The sequence below is a fragment of the Rhea americana genome, unplaced genomic scaffold, assembly GCF_003343005.1.
Source record: "Rhea americana isolate MKP2758 unplaced genomic scaffold, rheAme1 scaffold_51, whole genome shotgun sequence".
Taxonomy (NCBI): domain Eukaryota; kingdom Metazoa; phylum Chordata; class Aves; order Rheiformes; family Rheidae; genus Rhea; species Rhea americana.
The window spans coordinates 5,426,390-5,439,203 of NW_028186657.1; the positions used below are offsets into that span (position 1 = coordinate 5,426,390).

A 12,814-nucleotide genomic window follows, 5' to 3' on the forward strand; every position below is an offset into this window, starting at 1 on the left:
TTTTTTTTTTTTTTTTGAAAATATAACTGTTTTCTTGGCTTTATTTTTCTCAGTGGAAAGAAACTTCTTACTCCTTTATTTTAACTAAAACTAGGCCTGGCATTCATTGCATTTCCTTCAAAGTTACTGGTGTTAATGGTGTCACCTGTAATGAACATAACTTTCACTGACTGGTTCAAGTAGCTGTTTTTAAAAGGTTAGTAGCAGCACATTTGTGGCTTTATGCTTTCTTATAAAAGTGCATGCTTAGGCTTTGTGGTGKTGGGTGCAATATACAATCCTGAAATGTCTGCTGAAAGATCTTACAATCTTCAAGTGGTRTTGAGAGAAATGTATTTCTTTGGCATGGTGACAGGGGTGTTCGTTTCAGCAAAGATTCATCTCTGTTTAAGACGTGATGACTTGGCATCTTGTAATAATAATATATTGCTCATTTGTGTGGAAGTTCTGACTGTAGAGGGTTAAACATGCTTTCCCAAACATTGACTTGAGAGCACAGACTTTGATGTCTACGTGTGAATTTGGATTATTTTTTCTGTTGAAGGGGCTGTCTGATTTGGATTGGACTTCTTACTACAGCATCTCTTGTGAAGYTGGAAAACGCTACCTTCAGTAGTGTTTGGCTTGTTTTTGTTTTTAATCTCTGTACTTGTAGTGAATGAAGTAACTGTCTTTGTAAGACTTGAGAAATGCTTTGCATGTGCAGTTTAAGGGGATGCTTTGAGGTGACATTTGAGTGTATTYGCTTGCCATAGCTTTCCAGAGTGAAAGTTGTAGGTAGTATCACCTGGATAGCCTTCTTGACTGGGCTGAATGCAACTCTAGTTACAGGCCTCATGCACTAAGGATTCACTAATGCTGGAAGAGTGCAAAGGCAGCCTGTTCGAATTCAGCCACTTTCCTATGTGTTAATGGATTTGGATTGACTCAGGTACAGTAGCTCCAGCTGCTCTGTTCTGAACTGAAACCAGAGAGCTGTAGAAARGAGTCCTGCTTCTTAAAACTGTATTGCAGTAACTCTTGACTGTGCTAAGTGTTGCAAGGAACTGTAAAAAAAAATACAGCACTTCCTGGCACTCACTTGCTATTATCTACTTCTTTAGGACTTGACTGGCATAGAGTCTATGGACCAATGTCGTCACACACTGGAGCAGCACAACTGGAACATAGAGGTATCGTTTAAAAGTAGCTTTTTGGCTGTTCCCAAATACCTGGATTAAACTGTGTAGGGGGAGTGGGGAGGTTCCGTACAGTAAGATTTAATCTGTTAGTCTGTGTATTTACACTAGCAGTTTCTTATAAAAATATCTTGGTTTTGATAGAGAGCTGATTTCAGAAATGCACAGCAGAATAAGGCTGTGAACAATTGCTTGGATGACACATTAAGTTCATGRCGTATACCTTCAGAGTGCCTTGAAAAAGATCTTTTCCGTATAGCAGTGAGCATTGATGTTTACAGTTCATTGTAATGAGTCGTGCTTATCTGATGCTTTGGGTCTATGGACAGCTAATACCTACTGTCAGTGTTGAAAGTACAGCAGAGATGTTTTCTGCCATCCTTAAATGTCTGAAGCATTCCTTTGCTCTTTCTTGCATCGYAGGCAGCTGTACAGGACCGACTGAATGAGCAAGAGGGTGTCCCGAGCGTCTTTAATCCACCTCCGTCTCGGCCACTGCAAGTCAATACAGCTGACCACAGGATCTACAGTTATGTTGTCTCAAGGCCACAGCCAAGGGCAAGTTATCTTAYGGTGGATTTTGTTGCGTTTCTTGGATGATTTCTTGAATAACAAAACATGCCAGCAGGGAAAGGAACTGTTTCCTTGTATGCTGTTACCTTCTTTCTAAACACTTTATCTTTTTGAAAACAAAATGTAGAACTCTTCTTTCAACCTCTGTTGTTATTTTGGATATTTTCTCACTGGTGCAATTCACAATATGTGACTAATTTTTTTTTGTCATATGTCATCTTGCTGTGGTGCAGTAAGAGCTGTTGATCAGTTCAGCTGGAACAAAGGATTTTTCCCCTCCTTATTGCAGAGTAGTAGTCCTTCTTGTTAAAACCTCTAAAGAGCTGTTATTTGTGTATGCCAACATAATCTATGTTAACTTCAGTACAGGATAAGCTACTTGCATTAACAGTTCACAAATTTGCACAAGTCCTTGTAAGACTTGGTGCTATTAATCCCATTGTACAGCTAAGAAAATTAGAGCAGAGAACAAAAGCATTGCTCTTTGAAGTAGTTACTGACACCAGTTCTCAAAAATGTCATGTTGAATTCCTGGAGTGAACCACATCAGTCACTTAGATTTGATTTGACTTGTCCGAAGACATAAAATGTTGCTGAGGTTTTTTGTGGTGGTGGGTTAGAGGACTAATTGCTTTCATATATGTATTTGCTGGTGAATGTACTTGCTTCAGCAGGTTTGTTTCTGGGGTGGAGACTATTCTAATTCTTTGTTTATAATTGCAGGGTCTGTTAGGATGGGGTTACTACTTGATAATGCTTCCATTCCGATTTACCTATTACACATTACTTGATATATTTAGGTAAGTATTTTGTGTGTGTGTGCACGTGCACACTGTTTTACGTATTGATTGCATGAAGGCACAGTCTAGCTTAGAGTTGGCTGTACTTCTGTCACTCGAATCTTTTTATTAAGTCTAATAACATATGTCTCCCTATATTTGCTTGCGTGGCTTTGTRTTGCCTTGTAAAGTTCATACACTGTTTAGTAAGAAATGAACCTTATTGCAGAGAAAAATGTCTTATGGCTCTGTAAATATTTAACTGTGGCTTTACAGTTTGTGAATGCCAGACAAAGGGGATGCAGAAAGCAGTATGAATTCTGAATATTCTTGCAGAAACACAACCTGGTCAGAATCTTGTGCCATTGGGCTAGGCTCTGTGTTAACCTGTTTTAGTTTCTACTTTAGAATACACAAGATGAAACAGAAGGAAAATGTGTAATATATTACTTGGCAATACTCAAACTGTAAATGCATCTSCTTTTTCCCTGTTTTTGGTGTCTTTGCATCTTCCACCTTTATTGCCACAAAGGGCTAGTTCATCTTGCCTCCTTATATAATTCACAGAGAGAAAAGGGAAAGTTGAAAGGTGGTAAATCTCCAGCAGTCCTGCCATCTGCATTATCTTGGCAGTTCCTGTTACCTTTTTCCTTCTTAAAGGCTTTTCAAAAGCTCACTATAGCCCTTTTAATGCATATCTAAACCCAAACCAAGGCTGATACCTGCCTTACAATGATAGCTTTTTCAGTGTTTTAACAGCTGTTTCTTTTCTCTTATTTGATTCCTAGTGTAGTGTCCTCTTCCTGCAGCTCTTTACACATAGCATTGTGTGAAAGCAGAAATGCAGTTATCAGTTTTAATCTGGACAGAACTCTGACTTTTAACAGCTGGTCTTTGACTAATTTCTTCAAACCTCATTGCTGGTGTGGCCTGTGCCTGGTGCTTCAGAAGCTGGAACTGTTAATCATACAGTAGTATTCAGAGAATGCAGGTACTTGTTGAGGTCTGACATGAGATGTGACTGGGTTTTTCTGTTGCAGTGATTCCAGTTTGGAGCAGGTGGTAGTTTAGGTTGTAATTATAAAAGTTCAAGGGACTCAGCTGTGACTTTTTTCTTATGAATGCCAGTGACTATGAAAAGAAAACATGTTCTTCACAAAGTCTAGTAAGCTGAATTTCCAGTGTCCTTTGCTTCCTTCCTAGGTTTGCTCTGCGTTTTATACGCCCTGATCCTCGTAGTCGGGTCACTGACCCAGTGGGTGACATTATTTCGTTTATTCATATGTTTGAGGAAAAATATGGGAGGATACACCCTGTCTTCTACCAGGGAACTTACAGCCAGGTCAGTGTCACATGTTGGTGCATAGATATTGGCGAGATGGAAAGTGGGAATTCTGCCAGATGGTATCAGGGCCTACATGGCAAAACCACTTCTCATCTAAAAGCCCAGCATTTGTCTCCAAACTCTGTAGCAGAGTAATGGAGCTCTAGCGAACAAGTGCATTAGAAAACCAATGTCTGCCAGGCTTGATGACATGCCAAGCCTACAAAGTTGGAAAGCAAAACTGCTCTGACTGTTCCTTGACCGTCTGTATGGCTCTGTACCCAGCAGCTATTCTTTGTAATCCAGCCTTTGTTTTTATAAACTGATGTGGTATGCCAAAGTCTGTTCCTCTGTTCACCAAATATGAATTGATTGCCTGGGCTTGTATTATAATGCAGCTCCAGAATTTGGTTCAGGACCTCAAAATTTAAAGTGGGAATCACTGAGGAAATTAAGGGAGGTGAGGCTCCCATAATGCTAGATCTGGGTGGACGATGCTTTCTGTAAAAGAGGGACATTCCAATAGGTACTGCCTCTTCTGCAGCTTCTTTCAGCCTAGCTAAGAGAAAGGCCTCTTGCAGTGCATCCTAGCAGACAGTTGGATCAGCACTACTCCTTGAATGCCAGAGAAGAATGTGGAGTCTGTATCTGTCCTGTGCTCCACAGTGGTGAAGCTTGCCGCCTCCACAACTGTCTTGCCTGGAATCCAGACCTAAATAACCACTGAATGATTAGGCTACCAAAACTCAGTGCCAGTTAAACAGGGAGCCTATTGTATACTTATCCTGTGGTCTTGTTAAGAAATGTTCTTGGGTGGGTGGAATCCAGTGATTGTAGATGAAAAAAGTGTTTTGTCCAGGCCTGTGGCATTGAGTTGACTTTTTTTTTYCCCCTTCATTTGTTGTGATCTGAAGACTACATCCTGTACAGGGCAGCCTTGCATGCTGCAAGTCTGAGGAATGGAGGGGGGCTCATGCTACTAGCTGAGTCGGGTGAGGGTGTTGTGGGAATCCAGCTGTGTAGTTGTGTACCTGGCTTTGATCAGAATTCAGCATTCTCCAAAGCCACAGTCTGAAAGGAGTATTTGAGATCATTATTAAGACCCCCCTGAATGAAGGTTTAGTTGAAAGGTCTGGTAGGCTTCTCCTCCATTGCCACTTCATTAGAACAGAGTGATGTCCTGGGTAAATGCCACTGAGCTGCTTCATTCAGATCTTGAGTGCCACTTTCCCTTTGTCTAAAGACCCTATAACTTTACCTCCTTTGCTTTTATGCCCAAGGCACTGAATGACGCTAAGCGGGAGCTGCGCTTCCTGTTGGTTTATCTTCATGGAGATGACCACCAAGATACTGATGAATTCTGCCGGTAGGTGTGAGGAAAAGCTTCCCAAACAGTTGTTGTTTTTATTTTAAATGTAATTGCATTCACACACTCTCTTGTTATCCTCTAGCAATACGCTGTGCGTACCTGAGGTGATCACCCTCATAAACACTAGGATGCTCTTTTGGGCTTGCTCAACCAATAAACCAGAGGGATACAGAGGTGAGTCTGTCCCATCTTACCCATCACCTTGATTCCTGTTTCTGAAACAGGCCAGATGCTCCTTAATTAATTTGTTTGGAATGTTTTGGCTTCTGTGAAAGCAGATGAGATTGCAGGATTGTGTGGGAAAACATCCTGGTTTTATATGATATCTCAGAGGGCTGGTTCTGGATCCAAGGGAAACATTCATGTGCTTAAACTCAACTGTTCCATTAATTTCTGGACAGTGCTATGGCTTACYGTTTGCAGTCATTCAAGCTACTTTCAATGGTTTGTTAATGGGAGTTGGTGGGTGTGTACCAAGAATTCAATTGAGTGCAGAAACAAGTATAAAGCTAACAGTGCCCTTAACAGTGGTTTGTATTATGCCTGAGGCTAGAAGCAGCTTGTTAGGTGCATGCTTCCCTCTTCTCAGTCACCTTTACTCCACACCTAGCCTTTCTGTCTCCTTGKAAGACCTGGCCTTCCAGTGTTTACAGTAGGGTTTTGCTACAGATGGAGACTTTTTTCAAAGTTCTGTTTGTCTTCTGTGCTTGTTTTTTGACCTTTCCTGGTTTATAGCAATGGAGGTTTGGAGTTCTGGTGTTAAATCTGGATCATTCCTGGCCTCATAGTTCAGCTGCCAGCTTTTGACATATTGCAAGAATGGCTTTCTCAGCAGACGTTTTTACTCACTGCAGTTTGAAATTGCTGCAATACTTTGGAGTCATGGCCTAGAGAGCTGGGCTGGAAGAGATCTTGGCCTTTCATCTAGTCTGTGGGATACTCAGATTTAGTTTGGAAGGATCAGCTGGTGATGACAGCTCCAAGCTCTGTGACATGCTGTGCGTGTTTTAAGGAGGAGGCGGTTACCTACAAGGAGGGTTTGCACACCATTAGTCATAGCTGAACAGTAACTTAAAAGCCCCTGATCTGCTCCATTCCCTGCCTCAAGACAGAGTCAGTCTAACTTGTTCTGAAGTGTCCAGCATGGAGATTCCATCATCTTCCCTGTGATAGTGTRTTCCAGAGTCCAGCCATTCTTAACGTTAGCAAATGTTTTCCTGCATTTAGCCCATGTTTCCCTTTCTGCAGTTCAAACCCATGGCTTCTTGTTCCATTCTGAATAGACATCTAAAGCAATCTACTTTCTGCTTTAATTAAAGAAGCTTTGCAGTTATTTTAAAGCTTTCCTTCAGTTGCTATGTTCCAAGCTACTGTCTTTCCTTGTGAGTTTATAGGCTTTAGTCTAACATCATGGAGCCTGAGACCTTTTCTGTCTTGAAGGAGACAGTGGCTGTGTAGTTGCTTTTTCTAGGCCCTTAGTGATGGGACAGTATTTGTTCTGTTCTCGGTGACSCTTCTGGTTGTGATAATGTTTGTGCCAATCTCCCAGTCTCCCAGGCTCTGCGAGAAAACACATACCCATTCCTGGCTGTGATTATGCTGAAAGATCGCAGAATGACAGTAGTTGGGCGACTAGAAGGCCTCATCCAGGCTGATGACCTCATTAATCAACTGACATTCATCATGGATGCCAACCAGACTTACCTGCTGTCAGAGCGCCTGGAAAGGTATGCTGGGACCTGAGCTCCAGTAATGCTGACTTTGTGGAGGTAGGCTCTGCTCTGTTCCTCTCCTCTCTCCAGACACACCGTATGTAGGCAGGTGGGTCAACTATCTCCTGCTCTGTGATGCAACTCATGGCAGCTCRTCTTTACAGGGGTAGTATTGCTGTAAGCAATGTTGTGTTCTGGTCCAGAAATTCAGGACACCTTAATGTTGGCAAGTTGTGTTGCCTGTATGTGCCTGATACTGAAAGATGAGGGTTGATGGCTCTACTTTAGCTTCCACAGTTGGAGCAAACCCTTACTGTGCTGGAGCTTTGCAGGCAAAGTTTGGGCATAGTCAGCCAGTAGGAGCTAAGTGGGGAACATAGGCATTGCAGACAGGAGGAGAGCTGATGTCTGAGGCCAGTTAGTGAGTYGTGCTGCTCAAGGTTGTCTGTGCTGAATTTTGACATGCTGCTGCATTGCTGTYGGTGCCTTGTTAACGCAAGCTCCAGTTACTGATAATGTTGCAGGGATTTGCAGGCTGTGTCCAAAGCAGGATGCCATCTTCTAGCCTTCCATCTTCTTTTCTGTCCTGCAGTCTTGGGGAGGGGGGCAGTAATGTGTTTTTGATGTTTATGGTTTCTAAAATGCACAAGGAATTATCAGAAGGAGATAAAACCATGAAGAGTCTCAAGTGTGAGACAAATTCTAAGCACTGCCTATGTGGTATTTGTCCACTCAGTCAAGCTGCCCTGGGTGAAAAATCTTTTGTGTTCAGGCTGTTTTCATTCAACCTCAACTTAAAGAAATAATGTGGAGGCTAGAGACAGTAGAGAATCAGCCTGCCTTTTATGAATACGCAGTACTCTGCACTCTAGGTGCTACTTAATGTCCATGCTCTTACATGTTTGAGGCTCTACCTGCACCCTCAGGTCTGCAGTCAGTCTCCTTGCTTTAACTTCTGGCTCTGCTAGCCCTGACCACCTCCTGCTCGCTTTTGCAGAGAAGAAAGGAACCAAACCCAGGTTCTGAGGCAGCAGCAGGATGAGGCATATCTGGCATCCTTGCGTGCAGACCAGGAAAAGGAGCGCAAGAAGAAGGAGGAACGGGAGAGGAAGAAGAAGAAGGAGGAGGAAGTGCAGCAGCAAAAACTAGCAGAGGAAAGACGACGACAGGTGAGAGCAAACTGGGACCCGGACTTCCAGAGAAGCTGCTACATTCTGTTGGATGCTCATGGCATGTAGGAGTAGTGCTTGCAGTAGGGTTTTGTGGTCAGACTGGAGTTGCTAGTCCTGTTTGGGGCTTGCTTGTCTTCCTCCAAGCCTCCTGGAGCAGCTRTGCTGCATGGGATAAGCATAAATACCAGTTCGGTGCATACCCATTACTCCCACTCCCTTGTTAATTTACAGACGCTGCAGGAGGAGAAGGAGCGGAAGTCTGAATGCCTTCCTCCTGAGCCGCATCCCGACGACCCCGAGAGCGTTAAGATCATTTTCAAGCTGCCTAACGATTCCAGAGTGGAGCGACGATTCCACTTCACACAGTCATTGACGGTGAGTTTGGGGCAGAGCTAACAGGCTTCCTAAACAGAGTAGAAAATACATAGGAGATTCTCTAGGTGGCTCAGGAAAGCTTTGACTCCATTAGGCTTGGCCAAATAGTGACTTTGGCCTAGAGCCTTAGCAGGCAGACTTGTTCTTTGTAAGGAGGGGTGKTTTTTTTTGCATTCAATTCTACCAACACAAGAGAAGAGAAGGACGGAAGGAAAAAGAAATATGAAGGAAATTTATTATCTTCACAAAAAGCTGAGTATTTCTGTTGCTTCCTATTAAATAAAGGTATGGGAAAGCCAAAAACAGTAMATGGACTATCCAAATATTCTGTCACAAGTCCCATTTCATGCATACTAAGAAAACGGTTGTCTCATATCTGTAATGCAGTGATGGTGCAAATTCTGTAACCCACCCACCCCCGCCCAGGATACCCTGGATGTAATCTAGCTGTGTCACTGCTCCCCCAGCTGGTAGCTATTTCTGTGCTTTCTTCCCAGGTGATACATGACTTCTTGTTCTCCTTGAAAGAGAGCCCTGAAAAGTTCCAGATTGAGGCCAACTTCCCTCGCCGCGTCTTGCCCTGCCTCCCTACAGAGGAGTGGCCCAACCCACCCACGCTGCAGGAGGCCGGACTCAGCCACACGGAAGTCCTCTTTGTGCAGGACCTTACGGACGATTGACACTTTTCCAGAATACAAAAATGGAAAGAGAAATTCATATTATTATTATAATACAATATTTTTTTTAAAAGACTGCATACAAACGAGGGATCAGAGACCACGTGGCCTGTGCCAGCCGTGCTATGTGTGTGCACTGGTGAGAGGAAGTGTGTGCACATTCTCACACAGCCATCCCTATACTGGGAGGGCAGAGAGGGAGGGGAGCTGGTGTTGCCCCTCCACCCTCCCTGGGGAGGAACAGGAATGGCAGCTCTCAGTAAATATTGCTTTTATTGACAATAATAATAAAACTCCAACAACCTGACATCTTGTGAAGATTTGATACTCTSCTGCTCCTGAGAGCCAGCCAGAAGACTGGGCACCTGAATGTGCTGGGAGTGGGGCAGGGGGGAGGGCTGGACGGAATCTCTTCAGCTTTCCTCTGTATAAATACTTTTCTTTTAATATTTCTCTTGCTTTGTAATGACCAAAGGAGAATGGGGTTGACTTATAGCATTAATTTTTTTGATAAAGAGCTGGTTCAATTCTTACCCATGTGGGATCTTGCCCAGGGTTCTTAGCCTGCGTAGTGTAATAAACTCTGCCTCTAGCATGTCTGTGCAAATRCTTTCTGGCTGTGCCACATGCAGTGGTGCTGTCCTGCTGAAATGGAGCACTGGCGATGGGGTTCCGGCTGCTGTTACTCTACAGCAAGTCGTTGCTCACAGTGCGGTGCTGGATACAGTTAACCTATGGCCTGCTTTGGGGCTGGCTCTTCTAATCGGTTACTGTGTGCCAGCAGAGAGCTGTAGGAGTAAGATAAACAGAAGCATATGCAAATAGGAGTGGGGAGGAATCCTTGGTGTTGCTGCTGTGCCCATGATACTGACTTTAGCAGGTGAGTTTGGGTACAAAGTAAATGACTAGTCTAGTGGGCAACTACACCTCAGCCAACCCTCCCTGACAAAACTACAGCTGGAAAAAAGGTAGGAAGAGAGTGCCTGGGATGTGACTGCGCTGTGGAGAAGGGTGGCTGTATGACCCTCCAGAAAGGGGTTCCTTGTGCCTCTTAAGCCCCTGTATCCCAGGGTCCGGTTCAGAGTTAGTCCTGCAATTTCAGCTCCTGGCCAAAGCAGCTCCCCTCATCAATCTGTTAGTCATCTCTTTCTGGATAGAGAATTAGGGTKGTTTTACTCAGTGCACTTCATTTGCTTCTGTGAAATGCAAAGGAGAGAAGGGAAGTTCCCTTCCTGCACAGGCTGCTGGAAAGAGAAAGCTGTAGTCGTTAGTCCTTTGCTTCCATTTCCTGGCATTTCCTCCTTCTCATAGTAGYTCCAGGGCTAGACAGGGCCTTTTGGGAGGATGATGTAGGAAACCTCTGCACTGAAAGAACAGTGGTTCCCTTGTGGCCATGGGGAATCAGARCTGCTGCCCTCTGTCCCCCCAGGTCTGTGGGGGGAGTTAAGAGTTTCTCCTCCTTGGGCCTTTTGCTGCCCTAGCTGAGTCTGAATCTGACTACCAGGGCTGGAGCAACTGGGTACCAGCTTGCCACAGTCCCTGGGGGGAGACAGAAGTTGGGGTTCCTGGGTTGGCATAGACTGTAGGGTGTATTGGGGTACTACTGCTTGAAATGCCCTGCCTGTAGCTGCTGAAGGTGCCTTTTGGGGCAGCCTGGCTGTATTGGTTTTCCTGCCTAGCCTAGGCAAGTGCAGGGACTGGCTCTCCCCTGGCTGGGGGCAGGGGTGGGCTGTGGGAGATGTGGATCCTCCCTCCCTGGGTGTTGGAGCCACCTCTGTCCCTGATCACATCGAGGACAAGTTTCCATCTCAACACAAGCTGCACTGTAAAGGACCGCTAGGCAGAAGTGCAGGGCAGTGTGGTGCCGCTGGATCACAGATCCTTCCAGCCATCCCCAGGGCTAGGAGCCCAGTTAGCTCTTGGCAAGGTCTGGCCATGTTCGCTGTCCTGATGCTTTCTCTTCTGCCCCTGAAGTACTGTAATCACCTAAGACCAGGCTGGGGGTTGGATGCTGAAACTGGAGGATATGGTGGGGTAAGAAATGATGCATTCAGCACTGAGCGATGTGGTAAGATGGAGTTGGGGCTGAGCCAGCTCTGGGTTGCAGCTCTCCTAGCCCTGCTTTGCGGGAGGAGGGTACCTAGAGCTAAATCCGGCCATCTGGCAACTCTTGGGGCCTGTGTGGCGTGCTGCCTGCAGCAGCAGCAGGGGATGCCCACAGGGAGCAGGCGGGCACAGTCCTGGGTGTCCTGCTTCCTGCACAGAGTGCCACCGGGGCTTGCAACGCCGGCCGGACGCACCAGCACCTACCTCGCCCTGGGTGCCCGCAGGCCTCCCAGCAGCATGGCCCCAGACGCCCCAAAGGATGCCCCGAATCAGACACTGTCGTGCGAGCACCCGGCTGCTGCCAGCCGGCCCCACGCCAGCTGCCCCGGCCCCGCACCGAGCCCCCGCAGAGACAGAGCCGGGCCTAGCGCGTTGGTATACGTCATACATTTATTAGTGAATATCCCTCTCAAAATCAGCCACAACATTAAAAAAAATAATGATTGCACTACTTGGTCAAGCAGAACTAGCAACTTTCATTTTAAAAAAAGTACAAATCTGTTAAAAATTTCAATCAGTATAATACACATATATATAATACAACATACTAGTTATGTTAAATGCTACAAAACCAATATGATTCCAATGGAATGGAAAAAAAAACAAACACTTTTAGAGCTTTAAGAACCTTTTTTCTATATATTAGCCTTTTTTCAAATACATACATGGGAAAAATGAGGTAACTGTAAAATGTGCAAGTAACAGAGCAAAAAAAATTATATATATATATTTATATATATATATATATATATATATAAAAACTTTCTAACACAGAACACACGTCCTAGCACCTTCCAGGGACCCACGGGGGGCCGCGGTGTTCCCACTGGAGGGCCCGGGGACTGGTATAATAGAACAGTAAACAGTCCACTATCCCACCACAGGAAATCATTGGTAAACAGTGGTATCTACAGCGCAGTCAGCAATCACAAACACCCTAAATAATTGTTTTTTAGTATTTTTTTTTTGTATTTTTTAATATTTTTTAAATGATACTTTAGCTGCTCATTGGAATAAATTCTGCAGCACACGAGCTGTGAGCTTTCGAGTCGCCGTCAAAGGACCGTAAGGCTTTCCTGGCTCCCTGGGCACCGCGAGGGCGGGAGGGGAGGAGGGGGCGTCTCCGGGGGCGCGAGGCCGGCTGCGGGCTGGGCCGCCGCGCGGCACGGGGACTCCTTTGGTAATCTGTCACTGAGCGAGGGACGGGGAGGGGGCCGGGGTCCTGCCCGAGGGCACCGAGCCCAGCGGTGCCAGCGCCCGCGGTACGGCAGGGCCAGCAGCGCCATGGCCGCACCGGAGCCCATGGCGCCGCCGTGCCAGCCATTTTGTATGGAGGGCACCCGCCGGATTGGCTRGGAAAGGGAGGCAAGGGGGAGCCACCCAATAAAAACATGGCACTTGCCATCCCCCACACCCGATTGGCTGGGCAGTGACTGGCGCCAGCCAACCAGCACATGGGAAGAGGCACACCGATTGGCAGAGAGGGTGCTCAGCTCTCCACCAATCGGCAGCAGGCGCACCTCAGAGGCCCTGTGATTGGCACCCCCCC

The 12,814-nt window shown here is 45.6% G+C and overlaps 1 protein-coding gene across 1 annotated transcript in view; it reads left to right on the forward strand.

Annotated features, from left to right (window-relative positions):
* The window catches only part of FAF2 (Fas associated factor family member 2), a 16,004-nt gene extending 6,250 nt beyond the window's left edge, over positions 1–9,754 (forward strand). The window contains exons 2-11 of the mRNA XM_085317977.1: positions 1,104–1,172; positions 1,602–1,736; positions 2,475–2,551; positions 3,734–3,872; positions 5,135–5,220; positions 5,306–5,397; positions 6,773–6,950; positions 7,933–8,104; positions 8,339–8,482; positions 8,980–9,754. Coding sequence (XP_085174103.1) covers positions 1,104–1,172; positions 1,602–1,736; positions 2,475–2,551; positions 3,734–3,872; positions 5,135–5,220; positions 5,306–5,397; positions 6,773–6,950; positions 7,933–8,104; positions 8,339–8,482; positions 8,980–9,162 — 1,275 coding nt within the window. The 3' untranslated portion in view covers positions 9,163–9,754. The remainder of the gene's footprint in view (positions 1–1,103; positions 1,173–1,601; positions 1,737–2,474; positions 2,552–3,733; positions 3,873–5,134; positions 5,221–5,305; positions 5,398–6,772; positions 6,951–7,932; positions 8,105–8,338; positions 8,483–8,979) is intronic.
* The last annotated feature ends 3,060 nt before the right edge of the window (positions 9,755–12,814 follow it).